Source organism: Hevea brasiliensis, chromosome 2 (genome assembly GCF_030052815.1).
Source record: "Hevea brasiliensis isolate MT/VB/25A 57/8 chromosome 2, ASM3005281v1, whole genome shotgun sequence".
In the NCBI taxonomy this organism is placed as follows: domain Eukaryota; kingdom Viridiplantae; phylum Streptophyta; class Magnoliopsida; order Malpighiales; family Euphorbiaceae; genus Hevea; species Hevea brasiliensis.
The window spans coordinates 102,346,147-102,373,923 of NC_079494.1; the positions used below are offsets into that span (position 1 = coordinate 102,346,147).

At 32.9% G+C, this 27,777-nt stretch overlaps 3 protein-coding genes across 5 annotated transcripts; 2 read left to right on the plus strand and 1 right to left on the minus strand.

Annotated features, from left to right (window-relative positions):
• Positions 1–3,094: 3,094 nt before the first annotated feature.
• Positions 3,095–11,852, plus strand: LOC110635146 (aluminum-activated malate transporter 9). The gene is made up of 6 exons (XM_021784359.2): positions 3,095–3,671; positions 4,582–4,719; positions 4,814–5,083; positions 5,215–5,351; positions 5,446–5,592; positions 10,413–11,852. The coding sequence occupies exons 1-6, from the start codon at positions 3,296–3,298 to the stop codon at positions 11,127–11,129; spliced, it is 1,785 nt and encodes a 594-aa protein (XP_021640051.2). The 5' UTR covers positions 3,095–3,295; the 3' UTR covers positions 11,130–11,852.
• A 496-nt stretch (positions 11,853–12,348) lies between these two features.
• LOC110635148 (serine/threonine-protein phosphatase 2A 65 kDa regulatory subunit A beta isoform) lies at positions 12,349–18,225 on the plus strand. 2 transcript variants are annotated; one of them, XM_058136696.1, is made up of 13 exons: positions 12,349–12,588; positions 12,699–13,106; positions 13,296–13,542; positions 13,861–13,973; positions 14,249–14,328; positions 14,633–14,774; positions 14,910–14,990; positions 15,226–15,330; positions 16,232–16,414; positions 16,737–16,829; positions 17,355–17,494; positions 17,586–17,652; positions 17,896–18,225. In XM_058136696.1, the coding sequence occupies exons 2-13, from the start codon at positions 12,714–12,716 to the stop codon at positions 18,013–18,015; spliced, it is 1,764 nt and encodes a 587-aa protein (XP_057992679.1). In that variant the 5' UTR covers positions 12,349–12,588; positions 12,699–12,713; the 3' UTR covers positions 18,016–18,225. The 2 variants fall into 2 exon arrangements, with proteins under 2 accessions (XP_057992679.1, XP_057992681.1); XM_058136698.1 differs by having other exon boundaries at positions 12,349–13,106.
• A 589-nt stretch (positions 18,226–18,814) lies between these two features.
• On the minus strand, positions 18,815–24,912 carry LOC110635145 (aspartyl protease APCB1). 2 transcript variants are annotated; one of them, XM_021784357.2, is made up of 9 exons: positions 24,052–24,912; positions 22,084–22,201; positions 21,054–21,283; positions 20,728–20,964; positions 19,991–20,144; positions 19,825–19,910; positions 19,437–19,551; positions 19,271–19,343; positions 18,815–19,096 (listed from the first exon to the last, which is right to left on the minus strand). In XM_021784357.2, the coding sequence occupies exons 1-9, from the start codon at positions 24,645–24,647 to the stop codon at positions 18,978–18,980; spliced, it is 1,728 nt and encodes a 575-aa protein (XP_021640049.2). In that variant the 5' UTR covers positions 24,648–24,912; the 3' UTR covers positions 18,815–18,977. The 2 variants fall into 2 exon arrangements, with proteins under 2 accessions (XP_021640049.2, XP_021640050.2); XM_021784358.2 differs by having other exon boundaries at positions 21,072–21,283; positions 24,052–24,897.
• Positions 24,913–27,777: the final 2,865 nt, after the last annotated feature.

Sequence of the window (27,777 nt, forward strand, 5' to 3'; positions counted from 1 at the left end):
TAATTAATATTGAAATTACAAAAATAATCAATATCCAACTCACAGACTAGTCGACTTAACTATAACTGGTCCAGCTGGAAGGAGAAGATGGCGGGCACCGATTACCTAAATATACATATTGACTTCTATCAAAAGATTGACAAAATTAAATAATTAATTCAAACTGTAGAATTAAAATAAATCCTAAGATCTGGCTGAAGTTTCGGCAGAGTCTCCCCTATAATTAGACTTAACCTCCATGCAAGAAAAACACAATAATAGCAACACATAGAGAGCCTTAGGTCCACAACAACAACTATAACGCCTATCCGGGGCCTACAAAAATTCTAATCTAGGTCCAATCTTCTAAACTTCTGCTTAGGACTCTAACTCCTCTACAGTCCAAATAATTATTTTCAGCACTTTAAAAAAATTATAAAAATGGTATTGGAGGTCTTCTATATTATCTTTGTATTAATTAAAATTATTTTACTTAATTTTACTCAACCAGAAATATTTTACGGATTTATTAGTTAGCTTAGCCAAGATAAAAATTACACAACTTAAGTTTGAGACTATTTTTGCAAATTTTGCTCACTGAAATGCGTCCGAGACATTTGAAAATGCTGGGATCGACTGTAATATTGACTATGTTCCGAGATGGGCCACTGAGCAACCGAATCAGGTAAAAAACTCAGCCCCTGGCGCCGGTGAGCTAAAATCGATTTGATTGCACCTAAATGAAGCCCATAATAATTATATTTAATTTACAAGCATAAACAAAGGTTGAAAATCTTACTAAGCGATATGGACCGTCCAATAATCACCAAACGATGCCCGATCGGAGCGGGGTTGGTCCCATTTTTAAGGTTTCGCCATGCTGAGTTCATCGGTGGTCTCGGATCACTAATCCGACGGTCAAATCACCAGAAAAATGAGTAAAAAATGGCAAAACCCATATTTTCTCTCTCATCTTTTTCTCACCAGATCATCTCTCTCCGGCCACCATTGGAGGCAAGGCTAGTCGAGTCTTGAAGCTTGTTGCGCTAGGAGTTGAACGAGCCCTGCTTTGCTGGAAACAACCACCGGAAGACGTCGGAATGAGGCTTGGAAATTGTTGCCTCACACACGCCTCCACCTCTCTCTCTCTTCATTCCCATGGCTGTGGGAATCCTTGCCAGCATCCATGGCTGTTGGAGGATGGCTGGTCGGTGCTGGGGCTATTGGGGGAAGCAATTGGACTCTTGGCCGATAAAGGGTTGCTTGGGTGGCGGCCAAAAAACAAAAGAAAAGAAGGGGAGGAAGAAGGAGTCGAGGAGAGAGAGAGAGAGAGAGAGAAAGAGAGAGAGAGAGAGAGAGAGAGAGAGAGAGAGAGAGAGAGAGTTGGGGGGGGGGATTGTTCCCTCTTTTTTTTTTTTTTAACTATTAATTATACTTTCAGTCTCTTAACTTTTTGGGTATATTCAAATGGGTTTAAAATATATATATATATATATATATATATATATATATATATATATATATATATATATATATATATATATATAAATAATAAAGAAAATACAAAAAATAATATTGATAATAATAATTATAATCAAATTAATAATTATTGAATTAAATCTTAGAACCAAGGTTAATAATAATGTAATAATATATCTTGTTAATTGATTTAATGTTAATATTTAAAACTAATCATTTCAATTAAATTAGACTATTAAATAATTTATAAAATATGTTTAGAAGTAATATTAAGAATATATAAATTTATAAAAATTATAAATTAGTTAGATAATATTAAAATAATATTTAAATATCATATTAAAAAATATAAAATTTATATTTTTAAAATTCAAATTATTACAAAGGTTAATTAAAAAAAATCCTGAAATTTGGTAATTTTTTTAATAAAAATTTGAAATTTATATAATTACCAATTAAACCCTTATGTTTGATTGATGTCTCAAATTAACCTAACCGTTAAAAAACCGTTAGTACACTTAACAAGAGTTTCACACAGCTGTCATATCATCACTGTAGAAGCCACATTAGAAATCCTAAATTAGGGTTAATTGCAAAAAAAAAAACTATAAAATTTGTCAATTTTTGTAATTAAACCCTAAAGTTTGTATAATTACCAATTAAACCTCACTTTTGATTGATTTCTCAAATTGATCCAATCGTCAATAAAATGTTTAGTATGTAATACTTGAAAGTTAATTGTAATAGTTTTTATTTTGACTATTTTGATTGGGAGTTGTATTTTATAAGTTTGTTGATAGCTGATATTAATGGATAATTGATTAAGGGGAATGTCTGTTATTTATTTCAGGTAATTTGACCCACCTTACAATAGTTTGGAGAAGGAACTACTAACACATTTATTTCAGTAAATAAATACTCTTAAAGAGAAATTTACAGAGTTAGAGAAAATTAATAACAAAATTACTGAAAAATTGATGCAGCTTAGTAAATAGTATGATTAAAATGATATAATAATTAATAATTTATAGAGTAGAGTTGAAAGATTTAAAAAAAATAAAATATATAATAGAATTTGACTTGTAATTTTGTGTTTGTTGAAATATACTACTAATTTATTGAAAATCAGATTAATTAAAGATATCAATTAAATATGAGAATTTAATTAATAATTATGTAAATTTTACAGTTTAATTATAAAAATTTATAAACTTTATAATTTTTTTAACAATTAACTCTAATTTGAAATTTCTAATATGACTTATACAGTAATAATATGACAGCCGAAGAGAAATTCTCGTAAAGCATATTAATATTTTTTAATGATCAAAGTAATTTTAAATATTAATAATATGTGAAGATTTAATTAATAATTATATAAAATTTAAAATTTAATCATAAAAATTATTAAATTTTAAAACTTTTTTAGCAATTAACCCAAAAGCTATTGGAGGTCAAAGGAAATAATAGAAAGCACGTTTAAGTCGCGTACGCTCATTTAATGGAGCCACGTGGCTCCTTCCCTAATGGTTGGATCTCTGTTCTATTACTGCAACCCATGACGTTCCAATATTAGCTCTGTCGCTACCCTTTATCCGCTGTCGTTTCATCAACCAACTGGGCCAACCACCCCACCCCACAAACATCTCTATTGGCCTCTTCTTCCACCTCTTTCGCTTTCTCTCTCTTCAGTGTCAGATTCAGTGCCTTATTATTTTATCAAAATTTCATCAATTCTTAATCATTTCCTTTCAGATTTGGTTTTACCAGAATATTGGACTCATTTTCTTGTTTCTGTGGTTAAGAAAAGGAAGAAGGAAGAAGGAGGAGTTTGAGCATGGCCATGGCTGCGAAAATGGGTTCCTTCAGGTACACTTTTGCAGAGAAGAGGGAGAGGTTGCTTTCTACAAAGGGTTATTCAGAGATTGGCTTTCCCAATATTTATGAGGAAGAATATGCCCCCAGAAATTGCTGTAGCTATCGCTTCTTATGCGATAAAATTGTTGGATTCTGTGAAAGCGTGCAGGATGTTGCCAAAAAGGCCTACGAGATGGGTAGGTCTGATCCCAGAAAGATTGTGTTCGCGGTAAAGATAGGTTTGGCTTTGATGCTCATTTCTTTACTGATTTTCTTGAAAGAGCCGATTAAAGAACTCAGTCGGTACTCCGTGTGGGCTGTTCTTACCGTTGTGGTTGTCTTCGAATTCAGTATAGGTAATTTGCTTTTGTAATTTTGTTTGAATTCTTGGTTTTCTTATCTGGGTCATGGTTAAGTATATGTGTGTGTGAATAATTGGTGTTTTTTTAATGGGTTTTTCCCTTGTGGTTCCTCATTAATCATAGCTGCCCAAGCTATCCAATATCGAAATTATGGGGTATTTACAATGATGAAGCTTGTAGACTACTTGTAATGTTATGTAATACGCCAAAAAAAGGGGAGACAAACTGCAAAAGTTAAATGGCATGTTTTTGAAAGGAATGTGTTTTCTACGTGTGTTGCGTTTTTGGTAAATTTTACTCCGTTTCAACTTTAGCTCCTAGTGTTCATTTGTGGATTTTTGTTTAATTTTTCTGTTTACTGGCGTATTCAGGATGCCATGCTCTTTCTAATGTTCATTTGTGGATTTTTGTTTAATTTGTCTGTTTACTGGCATATACATGATGCCATATTTTTTAGAATCATATTCATTTTCCTAAGATATCATTCCTTGGTCTGTATAACACTAGAAGATGCTATGAGTTAGAATTTATATCTACTGCATTATTCTTGGCAAGGTTGCAAGTATAATTGGGATGAAATATTAGGGAGTGATGTTATGATATTCAGAAGAATAATTTGCGTGTGTTCCTATAAAAGTTTCCAAATTTATTTTGTAATTTCAGCTATCATGTTTTGTTTGGAGCTTCAATAAATTTCCGATGGTTTTAATTCTAGTATTGTAGGGCATTCAAGTTTCGACTTGTCTTTGTAATCATTGCACTTAACCAAACCTTCTTTTCTAAGTTTCTCTCATCATAGCTGTGCATTCTTGTGTGTTGCTTTTAATGAAGGCATGGCACAAAAGCACAGAGAGCGAGATTTTATTCTGTCTTTTTGCTCAAATTCATTGTTCTAATTTTTCAGGAGCTACTCTTAGCAAAGGCTTGAATCGTGGGCTTGGGACATTATCAGCTGGAGGCCTTGCTCTAGGCATGGCAGAGTTGGCTCAATTAGCTGGAAAATGGGAAGAAGTTTTTATTATTCTTAGTATCTTCTTGATAGGTGTGGTTTCACAGTTATTATTATAAATAACATATGCTATTTTCTGTCACTTGTTATAAATTTTGCCTTATCTGATATGCTCTGTGGTTGTTAGGGTTTTGTGCATCTTATGCAAAACTGTACCCAACAATGAAGCCTTACGAATATGGATTTCGAGTGTTCTTGTTGACATATTGTATGGTCATGGTGTCTGGATATAGGACCAGGGAATTTATCCATACAGCCATTATACGGTTTGTGCTTATTGCACTGGGTGCTGGTGTCTGTTTGGCAATAAATATATGCATTTATCCTATCTGGGCTGGCGAGGATTTGCACAACTTGGTGGTAAAAAATTTCATGAATGTGGCAACTTCTTTGGAAGGTTAAGTTGCTATGTTTTCTTTTACTTACTATATCATACATATGATTGAATTTTGAAGAGTTCATTTCAAAGGTCTGGTCATTTTTTCTTTATTTTTCATGCTTGACTAATTTGTATGACTTTATATTCAGGCTGTGTTAATGGATACCTGAATTGTGTTGAATATGAAAGGATCCCTTCCAAAATCCTTACTTATCAAGCCTCTGATGACCCACTTTACAGTGGCTACAGGTCGGCTGTGGAATCTACAAGCCAAGAGGATACACTGGTACTTGATTGCAATGTACTGCATATGAAACTGAATGCACAAGGGATTTAACTGTCTTTGTTAACTATCTCTTTTTATTTTTTTATACATGAAGATGGGTTTTGCTATTTGGGAGCCACCTCATGGTCCTTATAAATCATTTAGCTACCCATGGAAGAATTATGTCAAAGTAAGTGGTGCACTAAGGCATTGTGCATTCATGGTCATGGCACTTCATGGGTGTATACTTTCGGAGATACAGGTATACAAGTTTTTCCTTCTCTAACTTAATTTTGAAGGCATTATTGGTGAAAGTTGGACCAACTCAACTCAACTCAACTCAACTAAGCTTTTATCCCAAAAATTTGGGATCAGCTATATGGATTCTCTTTATCAACTCTAAACGATTTTGAGTTAAATCCTCGGAAATGTGTAATGCTTCTAGGTCATGTTGTACTACTCTCCTCCAAGTCAGTTTTGGTCTACCCCTTCTTTTCTTTATATACTCTACCCTAATGTGTTCTACTTGTCTAACTAGAGTCTCCGTATGTCTACGCTTCACATGATCAAACCACCTCAATCTTCCTTCTGTCAACTTATCTTCAATTGGTACCACTCTTACCTTTTTTCTAATACTCTCATTACGGACTTTATCTAGTCTAGTATGGCCACTAATCCACCTTAACATTCTTATCTCTGCAACTCTTATCTTAGACACATACGACTCCTTTAGTGCCCAACACTCACTATCATATAATATGGCTGGTCGTATGGCTGTACGGTAAAATTTTCCTTTCAATTTATTGAGAATCTTGTGATCACATAAAACTGCCATGGCACGTCTCCACTTCAACCATCCGGCTTTAATCCTATGACTAACATACTTCTTATATCCCCCATCTACTTGAAGGACTGAGCTGAGATATTTAAAGTGATTACTTTGGGACAGTATCACTACATCCAAACTAACTCCTTCCCTATCACCAGTTCGGCCTTCACTGAACTTGCAATGCATGTATTCTGTTTTCGTTCTACTTAACTTAAAGTCCTTTGATTCTAGAGTATTTTTCCAAAACTCTAGCTTTCTGTTGACTCCTTCTTGCATCTTATTTATCAGAATTATATCATCCGCAAACATCATGCACCAAGGGATACTCTCTTGTATATGTTTCGTTAATTCATCTAAAACTAATGTAAAAAGGTAAGGGCTTACAGCTGAACCTTGGTGTAATTCAACTGAGATAGGAAAATTTCTGGTGTCCCCTCCTACTGTGCGCACAATAATAGTTGCTCCTTTATACATGTCTTTTAACACTTGTATGTACCTAATAGATATCCCATTTTGTTCTAACACTTTTCATAAGACATCTCTGGAAACACTATCATAAGCCTTCTCCAAATCGATAAAAACCATGTGTAAATCTTTCCTCACATCTCTATATTTCTCCATCAAACTTCTAATGAGAATGATCGCTTCCATAGTTGAACGACCAGGTATGAAGCAAATTGATTGGGAGAGATAGAAGTATCATTACGTAGTCGATGTTTCACAACTCTCTCCCACAACTTCATAGTACGGCTCATGAGTTTAATTCTCCTATAATTTGAGCAACTCTGTATGTCTCCCCTATTTTTAAAAATAGGTACTAAAATACTCCTCCTCCATTTTTTAGGTATTTTCTTTGAATTTAGAATCTTATTAAACAATTTAGTTAACCATGCCACTCTCATATCTCCCAAACACTTCATACTTCAATTGGTATTCCATCGAATCCACAGGCTTTACCCATTTTCATTCTCTTAAGTGCTTCCTTTACTTCTAAAGATCTAATCCTTTCAGTATAATTCACATTCTTTTCTATTGCTCTGTAGTTTATATTCACACTATTACCATTTTGACTATTATTAAAGACATCATCAAAATAATTTTTTCATCTTTCTTTAATGTCCTCTTTCACCAACATTTTTCCTTCTTTATCCTTAATGCACCTAACTTGATTGAGATCTTGACATTTCTTCTCTCCTCTTTGCTAATCTATAAATATCTTTATCTCCTTCTTTAGTTTCTCATATAACTTTTCAAAGGCCTGTGCTCTTGCTTGACTAACTGTCTTTTTTGCTTCTTTTTTTGCTATCTTGTACTGTTCATATGCCTCATTATTATTACACTTAGGTAATTTCTTATACCATTCTCTCTTTCTCTTCACTGCCTTTTGTACTTCCTCATTCCACCACCATCTCTCTTTTGAGGGTGGTCCATGTCCTCTAGACTCTTCAAGTACTTTTCTAGCTACTTCTCTAATCTTTGATGCTATCTGTATCCACATACCATACGCTTTTGTGGTACTTAAGTATGCTTGACAACATGACTAAAATCAGTACTTGCTATTATATTCATTGTTATTTTATTCTGATTTAGTTAGATTTTACAATTATATTAATTTAAAGTATGAGATAATTAATCTCATCTTATTTATTACCAGTATGCAGATCATACCACTTAAAACTATATTTGAATTGGTTGTGAGATGACTAATTCTAATGCTATTGGTATTATTCGAGACAATTACAAATTTTAAGTCAAATATTAATTGGATTATTTCATATCTATAACATTTAATTGGTTTGTTTTGTAGCTATAACATCATTTGTATTTTCCTTTTTGAAATTTTTGGCTTGTATATATTTGGACTCATACACATATAAACTCTATCGATAACCATAGCAAAATAAATATTCCATAATAATTGTGATTTTGATTATATCATATGCATATTAATTGTATCTTTTAATCATACTATTTGTTAGTGACATCTTAATTTTAGTTGATGATGAGGTTAGAATTATCAATTTATTCTAAATTATTTTTTGCAAATAATTTTTATTTACATAAATTATTAATTTTCATGATTCAAAAAGAAGGCTTTTGTGTTATTATAGTAGAAATGTTCAAAATTATTCTCAAGGAAATTCAACTGTAACTTAACTAGATACCATTAGTTCATAATTTTTTTTTTCTTTTCAATTAGGTATTTCCTTTAATAAAGACCCCGTTAGTAGGTAGTAAAAAATTCTGCCCTTTATCACTTTATTTTTTCTTTTCTCTCTTAAATGAACCTGCTTACCTGGACAAATCTCACCTGATGTTGGCAGTAGGCACATGTATGCTGCATAGGTGCCTATGCTTTTCCATTTCTAACTGAAGCAAAGCACAGTTTGCTTTTGAATGAGAAAGGCAGCCTTGAATTTGATTCTTATTAGTTCAATCAATCAAAAGAAAGTTTAAAAAAAATGTCATTAAATGATGCTGCATGTGAAATTAAAACTTTTGAAGATTTTTTCTTATTTCTAAATTGTGTTTTTGTTTGTTTAATTATTAATTATATATTTTTTTGTTTATTATCTTACTTGGTGTCAGATAATTTTCTGCTTTTATATGATGATAAATGTTGTTAAGGACTCCTAATCAGGTGGAAATACCGTGGCTTGAATAACCGCACATCCCCCCACCACCCCAACCCCCCACCCCCCCCACCACAAAGCCCCCCACCCCCCAACCACCCTTCCTCATCCACAAGATACCAAAATGCATAAAGATTTGAAACGATTTTGCGAATTTGAAAATCAGGGGATAAAAGGATCTTTTGTTCTTTTGGTTCTTACTAGGGTTCAAACTTTACAGCCCCAGAGATAATTCTAGAATGATTTTCTATCATAAACAATTGAATGCCCTGTATGCCCAAATATAAGTTTTCTGCAACAACTTTTTGCTTTGGCATTATATTCTAGGAATATTTTAAAACTATTTATATATTTCACCTGAAAATTTTATTATTCTTCCCTTCTGTCTGTTTATTGTATATTGCTGCAAGATGAATGCAGGAATCAAGTTTATTAAATCTTATATGCCAAAAAATAAACTTATTGCATAGCAGTCAAATATTGACCCACATATCTGATTTATGGAAATACTATCTCCAATTCTTGTGCTTACCATGTTGGATTGGCCGAGGATGGGACTAGATTTGAATTAGGAGGCGCCAATGTCAAGTTGAGAATGAAAGAGAATCATACTGAGAGGACCAAAGATATTTTTTTCCCTTTTTTTGAGGGACGTTGGGTTGTGGTGGGGGGGGGGGGGGGGTGGGTTGGGGGGGAGGTGGGTGTGGTTGGTTGTTGGGTTCAAACTACATAATAGATTTGTGAACAATTTAAATTTCAAGGGCTGAAATTCTTGTTTCTGCCCTAGGGTTTACTTTTTTTGATGGATACATTAAGCGCATAACGAATCTGTGAGTATGGTACCTTTCAGAGATTGTTATCTGTGAAAATATCTAAGACATAGCAGTTGGGGCAAGTTATCCAACAAGCATGGGCTCAAACAGCTGGTGTATCAGTTGGATTTCTTCAAACTTTGAATGACACATAGATGAAATTATCTTTAAACCTTTGCTGGATTTATCCATCTACGTAAACAGAGTTTTGTGCAGTTCCTAAACTTGCTAGTCCAACAATCCAATTCAATTGTTTACTTATTTTCAATTTCATTGAGTGAATTTCAACTCCAGCTGGCTCATTTTTAAATATGAATATCAAGCCATCACTGGTATTATTGCCTAATCCATGATCAGTGATCACAGATAATATGGAGTAAACTATTAAAATGTGAAACTGCATTTCATGTACTGTCCCAGCTATTCTTTTGTTCATCAATTAAAGCTCTAACCATACAACAGCAACAACTAAGCCTTAATCCCAAAGAAGTTGGGGTCGGCTATATGATCCTTCTTTGCCATTCAGTTCTATTAGATCATAAGGATCCATATCATAAGAGATGATTTAATTTTACACTCGTCATCAACCTACTGCAACCCTCCTTTATCCGGGCTTGGGACTGGCTATTTTGCTAAGCACACATAGGCAGAGTTAAAGCTCTAACCATATAATGTTCAAATTTATCTTCTACCATGCCTCTGCTTCTGTGATGGGATATACCTGTAGTCATTTGAATGTAAGCATTTATGCACCCTTAGTGCAACTATATTTTATATATTATTAATTTTATAAGTTTTGGATGTGCAGGCTCCTGCTGAGAGAAGACAAGTATTTTCTCAGGAGTTGCGAAGGGTAGGAGCTGAAGGGGCTAAACTGCTGCGTGAACTTGGGAACAAAGTGAAAAAGATGGAGAAACTGGGTTCAGTAGACATTCTTTATCAGGTGCATGAGGCTGCGGAAGAGTTGCAAAACAAGGTGGACAGGAAATCATATCTTCTTGTCAATTCAGAGAGCTGGGAAATTGGAAAGTCAGCAAAGGATCTAGGTGAGCCCCAAGACTTGCTGAACTTTGATGATGAGGTGAGTGTGAATAAAGTCCTGCAACACAAATCCCACAGTGAAGCTGTGCTGAATCTCAGATCATTGACCATACCAAAAAGTTGGGATGGTCAGAAGCCACCTGTCAAGGACTCAAAGCTCCCCTTGCCTCCAGCTCCAGGTCTTTCCTCTGATTCCATGTTTAAGAAACAGATCTCCTGGCCTGCACGTATTTCATTTGCTGCTGATGCACTGCCACAGGTGGAAGAATCAAAAACATATGAAAGTGCAAGCGCATTGAGTCTGGCTACATTTACATCACTTTTGATTGAGTTTGTTGCAAGGTTGCAAAATCTTGTGGACTCATTTGAAGAATTAAGTGAGAAAGCAAATTTTAAAGAACCAGATGAGCTACTATCCACAGGAGTGGCAGAGCCTATGGGGTTCTGGACTAGATTGCTCAGAAGTATGAAGTTCTGGAATTAATTTAAGTGTTAACTTGGTTAAAGATCTTGAAGGGCAGAAATTCTGAGAAGGATCATTACTGGATGTCTGGATCATAGTTCAGTCTCACTCTTATGGAATTTGTATATTCTATGCTCTGAAACACAATAAATACTCAGTTTTGATGTTGACTTGGGATTAAGTTGCAGGAACAAATTCATCGTCTGATTCCAGTTGCTGTCCAAGGAATGCTGAAATTTAGGAATGTGTCATGCAGCCACTTAAGGTGTTGGATAATCTCTTCTTAGGACTTAATATGGATTGGTAGCAGCTTGCAGTTCATGAACTTATAGTGCAACTGCAAAATGAGAATGTAGCAGACTCGATAGAAGATGTACCTTGGACATAGATTATGCATTCATGGGTCCCTACATATGAATGTTGGGGCAAAAGTTTTGACATCTAAATATATTTTGTATTTATGACAGAATACTCTCTCTCTCTGGTCAAGATGCTTTATGCCTGCAACTGTTAGCATCTCCATTAACTTTGTTCCCATGGAGAGAAGCTATTCCCATGTTACGAGCAAACCTTCCGTAATTGCCATGCCATGAACTGTGCAGGGTAACATGGTAGTGGCCTTGCTAGTTCGAAGTTATATATGTATTGGATGAATAACTATTTGCCCTTGAGATTAGGTCATAATTATTAGTAGGACCTTATTTTTTTGAAAATTGAACTAATTGGTCACTCACATTTGATTTAGTGAAATGTTCTGTGACTTGTGAGAGAAGGGACATGAAATGCATCGCACATAATTACCTCTCAAAGAAAATTATTTTATAAACAAATGTTGTAAAAATAAAAGGTAATTTTTTTTAACTCACTTTCTCTTCAATTTAGAAAAAAAAAATGATTTGCTAGTACCTGTTTTATATCTTTTTTCTTTTCTTTTAATTAAAAAAAAAATCAAAAAGTTCTCTTAATTTTTCTTTTATCTTTCCCTTTTTATCCACTCATTTTTTTTATCTTATTTGTTTAATAATCTATTCTTCTTCCACCCATAAAAAAGTAAACATTAAATTGAAAATTCATTAATAAAAATTTTAAGTAAATAAAATAAAAATACAAAGTAAAAAATGAGTTTAGTGAGAAATAATTAATTAAAAATATAAATAAATTTAAAATCGTTAAAAAAATAATAAATAAATAAATAAATTTTTTTTTTAAAATAAACAAAAAAATAATCAAGGAAGAATCCCGACAAAATGGGCTAAGAACACGGGTCGGGCAAAGATTTGAATTTCCCGTAATTCTTCCATGGCGTTTCGGTCGCAAACCCAAATCCAAACCTTAAATTAAAATTAATTCAGGAAAAAAAAAAATTCCAATTCCTGGAGCTTTGGATCTCTCTCTTTCTCCCAGAAAGGATCTGTTCGTTTGAAGCAGTGTCTTGACAGATCGAGCTCAAACAACAATCTGTTATTGCTACATTTCTAAGGTGCAAACACAAGCCTTAATTTCAGATCTTTCCACTTTTTTTTTTTTTGGGTTTTTGTTGAATTATTTATCATTTCACTGTAATTTTGTTCCTGCGCTTGAATTCGCTAGATCTAGAGAGGGAAAATGGCAACAATCGATGAACCTTTGTACCCAATTGCTGTTCTTATTGATGAGCTCAAAAACGAGGACATTCAGCTCCGTTTGAACTCAATTCGTAGGCTTTCTACAATTGCACGTGCACTTGGGGAGGAGAGGACCCGGAAGGAATTGATTCCTTTCTTAAGTGAGAATAATGATGATGATGATGAAGTGCTTCTTGCAATGGCTGAAGAATTGGGGGTCTTCATTCCCTATGTTGGTGGTGTCGAGCATGCCAATGTGTTGCTTCCACCTCTTGAGACTTTGTGCACTGTTGAGGAAACTTGCGTCAGAGACAAAGCTGTGGAGTCCTTATCTAGAATTGGGGCACAGATGAGGGAGCAGGACTTGGTTGAGTATTTTATACCACTAGTTAAGGTTGGTTTCTGGTTTTCACATGCTACTTTGTTTTGTTCGGTTCCTGTGATGTGGAATGTATGATTGTTTTAAATATCTGTCTATTTGTGATCTTACTCCATTCTGTCGTTAGTAGTGCAGCTTTTTTTACGTCTTATGGTCATAATGTTATTGTTGCTAAGATGATTATTTATGATTTCCATCATTCAGAGACTGGCGGCTGGTGAATGGTTTACAGCTCGAGTTTCCTCATGTGGCTTGTTTCATATTGCTTATCCTAGTGCTTCTGAGACTTTTAAAACTGAACTACGGGCGATATACAGTCAGCTATGTCAAGATGACATGCCCATGGTTCGAAGATCTGCAGCAACAAATCTAGGAAAATTTGCTGCTACTGTTGAGCCTGCTTATTTAAAGACTGAAATCATGTCGATATTTGAGGATTTGACACAAGATGGTATTGCATTTCATACATGCTGGTTTGTTTTCCTCGTAAATTACTACACTTGCGTGCATATGCATAGGCACACATCTTTTTGTGCTTTGTTTTATTGTTAAAGGATGGACATTTTAATTGAATTTCTAGAATCCATTCAACATTTGATTGTTTTAGTGAATGAAAAGCTAAGAAAATTTTAATTGCTTGTAAAGCATAATAGGTTTCAATATCTGCTTAAGCCTTTCTAGGTTTATCTTAAGCATATTTGACATTGTTACATTAATTCTTTATCATAGGCTGAAAGTATAAATTGTCTCACATTCATCTTCATTTTAGATCAAGATTCTGTTCGACTATTGGCTGTTGAGGGTTGTGCAGCTCTTGGAAAGTTGTTGGAACCCCAAGATTGTGTGGCACATATTCTCCCTGTCATAGTTAATTTCTCACAGGTATGGCATGCTTTTATCTTTGTATCTGTTCATTTTCTTGTAGTTATTTACTTTTTTAATGTGGGCATCAGGTTTCTTATTGGTTTGTGAACTTGTCCAAAATTTTTGGAGCACCACTTGTTTTTCCAAAAAATATATAGGTTTATTCCTCCCCAGGTGAATAATGTTCTAAGGGGAGTAACTCCCTTTTCAGTTATATCACCCTTAGAATGATAAGTTGCAATATTATATGGTATTTGAAATTTGAATATAATGCATGATGCAAATCTGACCAGGATAAGTCTTGGCGTGTTCGTTACATGGTTGCAAACCAATTATATGAGCTATGTGAAGCTGTTGGCCCTGAATCTACCAGGTAATTACTTTTTGTGTCGGATTTTTTTTTTTTAAATTTGTGTGTGTGTCTGTGTAAGCTATAAACAGCACATTGTGTAATTTTTTCCAGATGTACTTCTTTTGTCTCATATTATCCAAAAGTTGCATGCAGAGGTCAAGATCTTGGCCTTTCAGTTTAATCATTTTAAAAGCTGCTCTTAAATGATTTCTGTTTTTTACTTGTTTTATTATTATTATTATTTTTTGTAAGGTTTTACAGATCTTCTATGATTGACAATGGACTTGTTGCTTGGATTTCAATTTGCTGGTTTGGTATATTTTAGGGCGGATCTGGTTCCTGCATATGTTCGGCTACTTTGTGATAATGAAGCTGAAGTACGTATAGCTGCTGCAGGCAAAGTAACTAAATTTTGTCGGATTTTGAATCCAGAACTTGCAATCCAGAGGATTCTTCCTTGTGTAAAGGTATACATGCTCATGAAATTTTTACCTCTTTCAAGCAAATTTCTTGTTTGTTATGCAGTTGTGATCCAATTTTGGTACGGTTTAGGTGCTGTGTCTCTGCTGATAATTGAACTTAATTAAGTTTGCCTACTGTAGGAATTGTCCACAGATTCATCCCAACATGTTCGTTCTGCTTTGGCTTCAGTTATAATGGGAATGGCACCAGTTTTGGGGAAGGTAAGGATTCTGTTCCTATATTTAAATTGTCACTTCAGCTATATATATATATATATTATGTCCTTGTTTATCATATTTATCTTAGACAAAGCGAATCCTTTTTTTTTGTTATTTTATTATTGACTTAGCATTATTTTTGTTATCACTATTAACTGCAATCTAAGTTGCATGTTCCTTGTAGAGATTTTTTTTTCTCTTTCCTGGCATATGACAAAATTATGTTTGGTGGTTTTAGGATGCAACAATAGAGCAACTACTGCCCATTTTTCTCTCTCTTCTGAAAGATGAATTTCCTGATGTCCGCCTTAATATTATCAGCAAGCTTGATCAAGTCAATCAGGTTCATCCAAATTGTTAAGCTTATTTCTTCTATCTTCATTTCTTATGAAAGATCCTGATGAATGCAGCTGCATCTTTTCCTTTTTTATAATACAGTTTTTGAAACAATACACTGAACCAATGAATGAGAAGAGTGAAAATATTGGATATGTAGTTTGACTTCCTGACACATAGACTATGACAAATTACTGGATTCAAATGGTAACATAAGTTCAAGCTTTTAGTGCTTTCAAATTTGATGGGTTTTACTCGTATTCCTGTCTTGCTAGACAAAAAGTTGTCCGGTCTCTCATCCTTTGAATTGAATTATTAAAGCATTTATTTGGTAGAAAACTCAGTTAATTTAATCAGGAAAAACTTGATATTGCATTTGTTTCTTAAATCTTAATAGTATATCAAACTGGTTTTAGACATTTCATATTGAATTGGGGAACAGGAGAATGGTACAGGACTAACCCTAATTCAAGCCATTCTTTATTTTCTCATAAGTTTTCTCTTTCATGAAGCCTTAGTTAATGGAATTGATGCCAGATCATAAGCTGATCCATGATTTTCGTATGTTGAAAAACCCCTTGAAAATGTGATTCTCTAGAAGATTTATATGGGTTTCCTTGAACTTTGTACTTTTACATATTAGCATTTTGATTAACTTAACTTCTATTCTAAAATGATGTGTCAAAATGCATTAGGAAATTAGACATAAATCTAGGATTGTTAAATTCTGATTTTACACTTATAATTACCCATGTATTGCACCAGTTCCCTTTCTTATAGGAGATCTAGTGGCTAAATTTTGGGGTTGATATAAAAGTTTACTCTAGACCCTTCAATTCTAACTGGTAGTTTTATTAATTTCCACATTATTCTGATTTATTATTTTAATGATATTACTGGTATTGCAGGTAATTGGAATTGATTTACTTTCCCAGTCCCTGTTGCCAGCAATTGTAGAGCTTGCAGAGGATAGGCACTGGAGAGTCCGGCTTGCAATAATAGAATACATACCTTTATTGGCTAGTCAGTTGGGTGTAGGATTTTTTGATGATAAGCTTGGTGCTCTTTGCATGCAGTGGTTAAACGATAAGGTTTGTGAAGCTATGTGACCTTTAATTATTGGGATACTCTACTCCCCCCTCCCCTCCCCTCCCCTCCCCCTTCCCCCCTCCTCTTTTCATCCCTTCCATGAGTCTATTAATATACAATTTTTAGCCCATGTTCATTGTTCTACATGATTGCAATAAAGTTTTATCATGGATCTTCTGGTGTGGTACAAGGTTGTATGTTGTCATTTGATTAACTTTTGCTGTTTCTTTTGTGCATTACTGAGAGCATATTCGTTCAAAACTCAGAAATTAGCATTTTTTGTGTTGTATTATGTGCTTAGCTAACTTTATTGCTAAATTGTAGGTTTACTCAATTCGGGATGCAGCAGCTAATAATGTGAAGCGCCTCGCAGAAGAATTTGGCCCAGATTGGGCAATGCAGCACATAGTTCCTCAGGTTTGTGTTGCCATCTCCCACTTAATTGTAGGTTTACTCAATTCGTGATTGTCAGTGTTATAATTTCTGACAAAATCCAAAAATAAAAATATATAAATCCTTAATTTAAAATCAAGTTATAAATTAATTTATGTACAAGCTGGGTCACAAGTTCACAGTTCACAAGCCTACAGAGTACAGACTAGCCAAATAATGAGCTGAACTCAATAATTTATATAAAAGTTCCACTTGGCTGGCTTCAGGTAGCTGGGTTTGGGCTTGGCTTCATAAGTAAGCAGCCAAGTTTGATCCTGGCAGGAAACAAACTGAGTTGAGTTTGAACGTTTGAAAAGTTGGATCAGTTTAGTTCATGTATGCCCCCTGGGACACCCATATGAGGGGAAAATATTGTGATTAAAGTTACTCAATGTGGTTTGAGCTAAATAGAGAAGTTCCATGGCCACCATCTGTAGAATTGAATTGTTAAGTTTTCTTTCCCATTTTCTTTGGTTATATCATGCTGACTACTTGGTAATGTGTTAACAGGTTTTGGACATGATTAATAACCCACACTATCTGTATCGAATGACCATTCTACATGCAATTTCTCTTCTTGCTCCTGTTATGGGCTCAGAAATTACTTGTTCCACACTTCTTCCTGTTGTCGTCAGTGCATCAAAAGATAGGTATGTAGCTAGATTCTAAAGCAAGATTGTAAGCAGTAACATGTTTTTCTATCATAACATGGGCTGTAGAGCTGAGAGTTGCATGTTTCAGGGTACCCAATATCAAATTCAATGTGGCTAAGGTGTTGCAGTCACTTATTCCCATAGTTGATCAGTCGGTAAGTATTTTTGTTGATTTGTTCATGTGGTATTTATGGCTGGAAGCACTGTGCTTCAGTCATGAAGAATTTTTTTATTAATGCGAGTACAAGTTTCTGTCACATATCCATCATTTACCTTGTAATTTGGTGTTCAAAACTAAGGAGCATGTAAACTCGGTAAGGCTTGATTTCTTTCTTTCTTTTAACTGCAAATTCTGGGCGCTGATTGGTAGGATAATTGACACTGCTTCAACCTTGCAGGTGGTGGAGAAGACAATTCGTCCATGTTTGGTTGAGCTGAGCGAGGATCCAGATGTTGATGTCAGATTCTTTGCTACTCAAGCACTACAGTCGAGTGATCAGGTCATGATGTCTACCTAGTACCTAGATTGAATGTTTTAATTAGGAATTCTTCTCCCTTTCCAATTCAAGTTCAGTTATCATCTTACTGATATATGTAATACCTAAGGTGTCTTCCTTTGAGACAAATCTTTTTCCCTTGGACACTTGGGTATATTTTTTAGAGTCGTGAAACACATCACTAGTTATAGCTTCTGCCATGTGGTGCTAATGCCATTTCTGGTTGTACTAGTTTGGCTTCTGAGATACCATTTTGTGCAAAAATTGAAGTTGCATTGTATTTGAGTGCAATGCAACAGAGCCATAATCTTAAAACATTGTTAGAAATTATGAGGGCATTTAACAAGGATAATTAATATTCATGTCCAAAATTGCTGCTAAACAAGATGAAATTAATGGGAACTTGGACAACTTTGGTTTGAAATTGTTCAACTTTTTGTCAATTTTTCAGAGCACTTGAGATGGGTTTGGATTTTGGAAACAGGGATGGAACACGGAAGTGCCTCGCCCTCGGCATGGAAATTTAGATATTGCTGCTCCTACTACTGCACATCATTCAACACGTTGATCTCGCGTAATTTATATAATATTATTAGATATATTAATAAAGTTTTATTTAATTATTTAATTTATTTTTATAGAAAGATATTTAAATTAAAAATTCATTATGAAATATATAATTTTAACATTTAATGGGTATATTTTATAAAGTGATTTATTGAATTAATTTAATTAAAATTAATTTAATCGTTTATTTTTATCTATTGTATTTGAGTTTTTCTTTTATTCAAAATTATTTATTACATTTAAAAAGTAGTAATTAATTAAAAACTTAACTATTACAGACTAAAAAATTCACTTAATTACATAACGTTTAATTCTGTTATATATCAAACAAATACTATAAGCCTTTCATGTAAGATTCACAAAACAGTAGAAACTGAACAAGCAATGTGCAATATATATCTAGCATTTAAAATGATCTATCCCTCAAAGAATGGCAGGCTCTCTAATCTTGTTGGCTTCACACAACTTGATGGCGCCCACCCAATTTTCTTGTTCACATTATCATATATGACCAATTGCCCACGCAATGATATATCTGCAAGAATTTTAATTAGCAGCATATATGTAAAAGAAAGGAGTGCAAGTGTTCAGAGGTGAAGAAGAAAAAATAATTGCACCCAACAATGGGCTGTTTAGGACGCTAACAACTATATAATTTCGACAAAGAGAGAGTGAGTGAGAGGATAGTTGAATGCACCAAACACAATACCTCCAAGTATAATTGTGGATCCATCATGCACCTGGCTTCCATCAAGAATACCCAAGCACACATTGCCTTTATTCTGCAGAATGTAAGTCTCATTACACGATGACAGTGACATGAACGCCAGCTTGTATAGAATAAAATCTGTGCTTTAAAGTTCAGAAATTCTTACACTAATGACCAAGTAGCCTTCTGGAGGAATCCGAAACTTTGTGGAGATAATCCACCATTTGCTTCCGAACTGAAGGGTTAAAGTCTTGAAGAACTGCTTAACATCTGTAATGGATCTGTGTGCAAAGGATTGCAGATTTAGAAGTTGTGGTTGGAAGAAGCCTTAATGTGAGGTTAAACTAAAGAAAGAAAATATCGAGCACATTATAATTTTTAATTAAATTGTGCTAGGCATGGAATCCGATGTACTAATCTCCTTGGGGCATTTAAAATATACCAGTAAGTAATCATTCCGCTGAAATGTTATTGATAGCTGTGCTAAGAAAAGACTAGGTGAAAATTATTTCAAGTAGAGTCCCACCAGACAAATAGTTAAACTTCCGCTGTACCTGATAGGGAATTCGGCTCGCCAACAGAAGGGCAGTGTTGGATCTGATTTATCTTGGATAAGCCCCTCCCCGGACACCTCTTTAAGCTATATATATAATCTGTAGAATCAGAACTTTGAAAGAAGTGTTTGATGACAACATGTAGTTGTGGATGAAAAATACTTACAGATGAAACCAATTCAGAGTAAGCTTCTTTGGGGAAGTATGTATAAGAACTGCCACTATCAAACACTATCCGTCTTACTCTTCTATCCTGCCCACCTAGACTGAGTGGGCTGCTACCATAATTCAACTTCATAATCTCTGTCTGATAAGATTCTCTGAGAAAGAAGAACAAACGCTAAAAATGAATTATAAGATTAAAATGAAGCTGAACAAATTGTAGAAAGGCCATTGCAGGTGTTTGTGTAAAATCAAACACACTCAACTTCACATGCACACATGAGAAATAAAAGGGTAAGGGGGGAAGAGAGGGATTGGGAGAGCAGAAGAAACATGGATACATGGGTGGTTGAATTCTTAAATCTTGCAACTGGAGGACGCTTATGTGAGTTCCATAGCAGATCTTAAGACACTGCATTTCTTCTAATTGATCGACAGGAAAAATGACCCAGAGAATTTATTCTTTTTCCTCTAAACTTGCACATTGATAGGCAGTGACAGGTGAGAGATGAAACCATCATGGAAGATGAACTTGAGAGAGAACATAGAGATAGAATTAACTCACAACAAATGTTCTGAGAAAAAAATTTCAATCAGCCACAGTGGGATATTTAACCAAAACAATTGCTACTCCCAAATTGAACCATTTGAGCATGTATATTCTGCCCTGAAACATTCTCTATAAAGTAGAAAAGCAAACAAAATCCTAGACCATAAAATGAAAAAAAAAAAATTACTCACATAGGGCCGTTGAGCATAGGAACCCATGCCATACCCCAACGTGGTACAAAATCATCACCTAAGAACATATATCCACCGCCACCTACATCATTGGTAAGACAATGACCCACCACATTGTTTATGATGCCCCGGCTTGCCAATTGAGAAGGTAAACTAACTTTAGCATTGCTTAGTCCAAGTATCCCATCTGTCTTTGCCAAAGTGTTTAGAAGTAAGCCTTGCTGATCATATGCACACCTGCCAGACAAATATACATAAGCATATCAACATTTTGGCATCAAATTAAATAAATATAACAATTGAAAATTGGTGGGTAATGAAGATACCCAAAAATAAAATTTAACTTAGTTGAAGATCCATTTGCCATCATTAGGTGAAGTTCATCTCTTGCAAGAACTCCCATAGAGGAGCTATGATCTGCATATTCAATCTCATAGTCGCACTGTTGGCACGTATCACAATACCCTGGCATCTGATTTCTTTTAAGTTCCATGCATAATGAGTCCTTGGGAGTTACAATGTTGTCTCTTTTTGGCTTGTACAAAGCATTTGCCCCCTACATGAACCATGTACACTAAACTCAAGATAATTTTCATCTCAATAAATTCAATGAAAACTTGAGGTTTAACCATTGTAGTCAATTTATATAGATGACAGCAAATTCTTGTTAAAGCTGCATCTTTAGTTTGATACGTGAGGGGAATAGAAGTGTCTTTTCTGAACACTTCAACAACAGCCTAAAATTCATATATACCAGTACATTCACTTCCTTTCATATATACCACACATTCAGCCTATACTTCATATGGTAACTAGCCAAGGTGTGAGGTGCTGGGTTTCAGAAATACTTTATTCTCAATTCCAAAAATTAAATGATAAAAGCTATAGTCCAATTTTTTTTTTTTCTCATGATGGCTAAACCGGCTACATGCCTACAACCACTTATCTTTCAAATTTCTCATTGCAGCCGAACAAAATTAAGGAAAAACCAGTGAAAATGTCCCTTTATCCACAAACTCTTCTTTCTTCTTCTTCTTCTTCTTCTTTTTTTTCTTTCTTTTTTTTTTTTTTCTCTATAACATTGTTAAGGAAAGATGCTCAACAAAGAGGGGTGTGGGATTGGGGAGAAGTTTAGGATAAAAACAAGAGAAGGCATGGTAGACTGATGTATTTACCAAACATATATAAACCAAGTGAAAGATTATTAAAAGAAAAATTGTGCAACACTAATATAAGAAAGATAAAATACAGATTCAACATAAAATTAGATGATATAACTAATTTCATAAAGAAAATAGTAATCCATGTTCCCATGCTAAGCCCACTAGCAGAAGAACCAAAACAAAAAGGCATTACCTTGGCACAGCTACTGCAAGGAGCATCACATTGAACCCATGTTAAATCACTTGCAGTATCAATATCAAGATAGTAAGGTCTTGGAGGACTCCCAACGAATATGTATGTGAAATACAATCTGCATAAAATAAATCAATAAATAAATAAAATCAAAGGTCCAACAGAGACCTTAGTGAAAGTGCATCTGACTTTTTTTTAATAGGTAATAAAAATTAACCAAAAACAGAATAGTAATATGGGTTTCAATCTCAATACATGAAAGTACTCAAGGTAACAGTTGAGAGAGAGAGAGAGAGAAAGAGAGAAGATACAAGCATTACAGGAAACAGGAAAATAATTGCTAAGGTTAAGCAGATAAAGAACTCAAAATTAAAGAAAATAAACACATCCACAGTGAACCACCCCAATAAAATTCTTGCTCAAGTAGGTCCACTTATACCAGCACACCCTCAATTAATTGATTACTCGCAGGTTCCATATAAAACACAATGGAGTAATGTCCCAAAGGATCCAAAATAAAAATTCTTTAAAATAAAAATTCTTTCTTTCTCCCAATCCCAACTCCAATCACCTAATAATCCTAGAGGGACCCCAAGCATCACCCACTAAACTCCAAACAAAGAAAATGCGAGGGATCATCACATTCTGGCCACAAAACAAAAAAGCAAAACATAGTTCAAGATTGCAAAGTCCAGTATACACATTCAACACCATTTTGCTATCCTAACCCATCTTCATCAACTTATCTTTGCAATGAGACACCATCAAACCACAGAGGCTGCCATCATATCCATCAATTCTAGGGTAAAAACATTAGAATTAACAACTTCCAAGGCTTCATGATAGGATATAACTTCAAATGCACTCTTCCACAGTGAAAAACACTAAGGTCATTTCCTTAGCTAAGTTGTGTTAAAGGCCGACTTACAGCCAAAGCTTTAAGATAGACAACATCACTCCACAACGTCATCTTTAACCAACACCTCCAAAGCCATCACTGCAACATCAAGCAACATATGCTTCCCCATTAGTGGTACAATATTATTTCTAAGAGCTCGTGTTCGCCTAGCCCTTTACTCTTGCATTGTGGAAGATTGGTTTAAAGCAGGCACGACGGAAAGTGTGGAGAGGTTTAGGAGTGGGAGGAAGTGGATCAAGAGAAACATTAATTCCACTTAAGTACCCTAGAAAAAGCAAATCAAAATGATGCCTGCAGTGAGCATGATAGATAAAAAAATTGACAAGGATTCTGCTTCAATTTCCCTTGATGTAAGAAGCTTCCTAATCATGGGATAGAATTATGCGTCAATCATTGGCTAAATACCATAGATTTTTTGCTAACTTATTGTACCATTCACAACTTGGTTCATTGATTTTTCACATTTAATTATAGCACTTCTGCAGCTTTTACGATTGTGCTGCAGCACATGATAGCGTTATGCCTCATACAGTTGCATGCCTTTATAAAGGTGTTCATACTAAACATAAAGGTGAGCATAAAGTTTTGCTTTTAAAGGGGGCCTCCCAAGGATGGTGCAACAACATCAGATCAGAAAATTGAGAGGGGTTTCAAGTAATTCCAGCGAAAGCACAAATCATTTTTAAGTAATCAAGATTATAATACAGAAGAAAAAAAAGGTTATTAAAGTTGGATTCCAATATCAGATGCCATAATAAATATTAACAATAGTTGCGTGTATATTGCTACTATTGCCTGTTAAAAAGTAAATTGAAAAAGCCTAAAAAGGGTGCTCATTAAAATGTACCCATGTTTATTAGACAATTCTCTAAAGTTAAAGATATAATAGGTCCATCAAAAGGAACTTTTCAGAGTCCTTAAAAATTGCTCCTCCATATCTAAGCAGTAACAAGCAATAACCAAATAAAGTGAAACTTTGCTCTCTCTCTCTCCCTCAATTGCTACGTATCCAAAATACACAATTAGAATGGAATAAAATTGGCACATACCCATCTGGAAAAACATTGCCCCTAACGGGAAAAATGGAAGATGAATCCACAGCAGCAGTATTTAAAGAAGCTAGCTTATTATTTTTTGGTGGACCAATAGTATCATCAGCTGGCGTCAACAGACTCTCCTTATAGACAAACCTCACCAATTTATGTTGAAGATCACCCTGCGAAATCTCACGGATACCAAATTTATGATACAAGGGAAAGATAAAAGACTTGGGCTTTTCATCATCTTCAGAAGCCTTCAATTCCTGAAGGGTACTCGAAAATACAGAGCTGTAGAGAATAAGAGCAAAAAGAGAGATACACACAAAGCCCAAGAGCTTTCTTGGGGTACTAAGAAAGAGTTGTGATGATGAGTATTGGATTTGGGGGTTTTGGGGCGGCGGTGGTGGTGGTGAAGACTGGACTGGAAGCTGATAATCTCGATGGGTTTGGGAGGGTTGTTGGAGATGGGTTTGGTGAGAGAGTGGATAGTGATCATCATCAGTGAGAGTAAAAGCAGTGATGGTTTTGCCTAAAGAAGGATTATCTGGAGGTGGAAGTGAAATAATAACCACTCCTTTAATCTGGGGAGAGTAATCAGAATCCATATCTCCTCCTCTCCCAAAAAAGGGTATGTATCAATCACTCAAAACAAGCAAAGATCTGTATAAAAGGAAGGCGAGGGAGCTATTCTTGGACTCTGCTCAACTGCTAACAGTGTCTCCCTCCCCTGTGCTTGAAGACTTGAGCTAAATGTTTTCTGCCTCCAAAGTTTGGACAGAGAGAGAGAGAGTAGTCAATGTGAAACCAAAATACGTAAGACACATGGCAGAGAAAGATTCAAAGGATGTAGGAGATGAGAAAAGTGGAAAGTGAAGGATCTAGGAACTTTACTATGATTGATTAATAATTTCTTGAATTTTTTTCTTTCTAAATTTGTCTGTTGAATTTTTTACATATCAATATTTTTTGGTTTAAAAATATGAATAATAAAAAAAATTAATTTTTTTAATAAAAATATTTTCAAAAATTAAAAATAAATCATCATTAAAATTATTATAATTTTAACACAATTTTTATTTTTATTTTATTTTTATATAATTCACGTTTACACAGATCCCAAAAAAACTTGCCAATGACAAATGTGCCAGTATTTCAATTATTCAGAGTAAGAGCTTTTATAATTTAATGTTTAATTTCATTGATAAATAGATCACATTTTGAAATTATTTATTTTAAAAATATTAAAAAAAGCTGATAATAAGAGAATATATCGTTCTTAAGATATTCTGAACATAAACAAATAATAATAATAATAATAATTTAAAAATACTAGAAAAGTAAATTATTTTCATTGTATTACGTTATAAAAATTAAATAATTATTTAAAACATTCAAATAATTATATTATTATAAAATAAATAAATAACCTATATTAAAAATTTTAACAACAAATAAATTTTTAATTATATTTTATAACGGTTTATTTTTTAATTATAATAGATATAAACAGTTTTTAATTTTAAATTAAAAAAAATTATTTTTCTTATTATTTTTGTATTTTTTATAAAAAAATGATGATTAAAATTTATTTAAAAATAATTTTTTTCCATAAAAATTATACTACTGAAGTCATGGATAGCAAATGTGTTTTTTTTTTTAATAATTTTATTAATGATTTATAAATTAAAAAAAAAAATCAATAATCCACTTGAAATTTCAGTACAATGAAACGTGGGGCCCACCACCAACTAGGCAGTGACTTTCTCGGTAATAAATAATTAAATTTTTAGAGCCATCTGGTCTTAGCATTATCCATTGAAATGATACTTCCATTTTTATCTTTATTTAAAAAAAGGAAAAACAAAATAAAAATAAAAATGAAATTCCAGCTGGTCTCCTACACCCTCCCATCTGATCATGAGAATATTATATATTTAAATAAAAAAATAAAAATAAAAAATTTTGAATATAACTTTGAGTAAATAAAACCTTATTCAGAGGCAAATAAAGTTGATAAATGTAATTAAAATAAACTTGATTTGTAAAATAAATCTAAAGCTTTATATCTATTATTATTTTATCTAAATTTTTTAATTTTGTATAATTTAATCATAATATTATTTGAAAATTTTAACTTTCAATACTTATAACTGGGTGATTTTAATTTATAATATTATTTTTACTATTTTTGTGATATACACCATTATTATGGTATATTTTTCAAGTGATAAAAATCAAAATTTTCAAATTAAATTATAGATTTTAGATAAAATTTTTTAATTATAATTAAATTATTTAAAATTAAAAATTTTAGATAAGAAGAATAATTTAAATTTATTGATTTTAAAATAAGTTAATAATTTAAATTTATATATAAATTTAAATTAAAGGTCAAATTAAAAAAAAATAAAAAATTTACTTGTAAAAGAAATAGATATTTTCATTTTGAGGAAAAAAAAGTGATATAAGATATTTTTTTTTGCATATTATTCGATTATATTTGGTTATCAAATAAATTCAGTTTTATTATTAAAAAATAATTTATTATTATTTAAAAATTTTAATTTAATTATTCAAATATATCAAATAATCATGAAATATATAATTTACGTTATAAATGTGTTATCAACGTTTTATGCTTTTAATGTTTGAAAGATAATAATATTTCGCTTTAAACGTTTTAAATTTGTCAAAATTTAAATAATTATATGATTATTATAATTAATAAAAACTTATAAATTACACTTTTATCAAATAATTATCAATAATATTTATTAAAATAAGTAATATAAATTTCAATAAATATTTAGATAATTAATTTAAAAAAATATTTAAACCATACAAATTTAATAATGTTCATATAAATAAATAAATCATCACTCAAATTTTTTAAGGAGCCACCATCTAAATTCAATGATGTACGTACTTTAAATTAAGCATAAATTCATTGAAATATTTTATTAAACATATGAAAATAAATATATATATTAAAAAAGTTATCTTATATGAAGGATTAATATTTAAAATTAGGAAATATATGAATTCCAGTTAAAATGATTGAATTTTTCTCTAATTAATTATTTGAAATTACAAACCTTAACTTATAAATTAAAGTTGGGAATAAGAGAATTAAAATATGAACAGAGAGTCAAAAAGCAAATTAAATAAAGAGAAACCAAAGAGCACGTTGCTTAGTCAATACACAAAAACCAAAGACTAAAGGGATTTACTCTTTTTGATTTTTTTTTTTAAATATATTTCTATCGTTTGATGAACAATATATTTTTGGTAAAAATCCTTTTTAAAATTATGTACTTTTTATAATATATTAAAATATATTCTCATTATTTTATTATATATACTAAAATGAATCTGCTTTTACTATTCTCTATAAACGCTACATTTTTCATTTATACTAAAACGATGCCCACTCGGTTTGATTTTAAAATTCAATAAGTTCAATTCAATTTATAATTTTGATAATTTCGATTAATCAGTTCGGTTCGATTATTTTTATAAAAAAAATCGAATCAAACCGAAATTATTAATATATTTGAAAAATCAAAGAAAATCAGATCAAATCGAATCGAAGCAAACCAAAATTAAAGAAAACCGAACCAAACCTTAAGATTTTTGGGTTTTGATTTCTAATTTTTTTTTATGTTTTATTATTTAGATTTAATGTTAAAAATATGAAAATTTATAAATTTCAATTTGATCGGTTTAAAATGAAAC

Coding starts and splice junctions, on each gene's coding strand:
- LOC110635146 (XM_021784359.2), top strand. CDS start 3,296: ATGGCCATGGCTGCGAAAATGGGTTCCTTCAGGTACACTTTTGCAGAG. Junction 5,352..5,445: donor CAAGCCAAGAGGATACACTG/GTACTTGATTGC, acceptor TTATACATGAAG/ATGGGTTTTGCTATTTGGGA. Junction 5,593..10,412: donor GTATACTTTCGGAGATACAG/GTATACAAGTTT, acceptor TTGGATGTGCAG/GCTCCTGCTGAGAGAAGACA.
- LOC110635148 (XM_058136698.1), top strand. CDS start 12,714: ATGGCAACAATCGATGAACCTTTGTACCCAATTGCTGTTCTTATTGAT. Junction 13,107..13,295: donor ATTTTATACCACTAGTTAAG/GTTGGTTTCTGG, acceptor TCCATCATTCAG/AGACTGGCGGCTGGTGAATG. Junction 14,991..15,225: donor TGGCACCAGTTTTGGGGAAG/GTAAGGATTCTG, acceptor TGGTGGTTTTAG/GATGCAACAATAGAGCAACT.
- LOC110635145 (XM_021784357.2), bottom strand. CDS start 24,647: ATGGATTCTGATTACTCTCCCCAGATTAAAGGAGTGGTTATTATTTCA. Junction 20,965..21,053: donor AAGTTAAATTTTATTTTTGG/GTATCTTCATTA, acceptor TTTGTCTGGCAG/GTGTGCATATGATCAGCAAG. Junction 19,911..19,990: donor ACTCTGAATTGGTTTCATCT/GTAAGTATTTTT, acceptor TTATATATATAG/CTTAAAGAGGTGTCCGGGGA.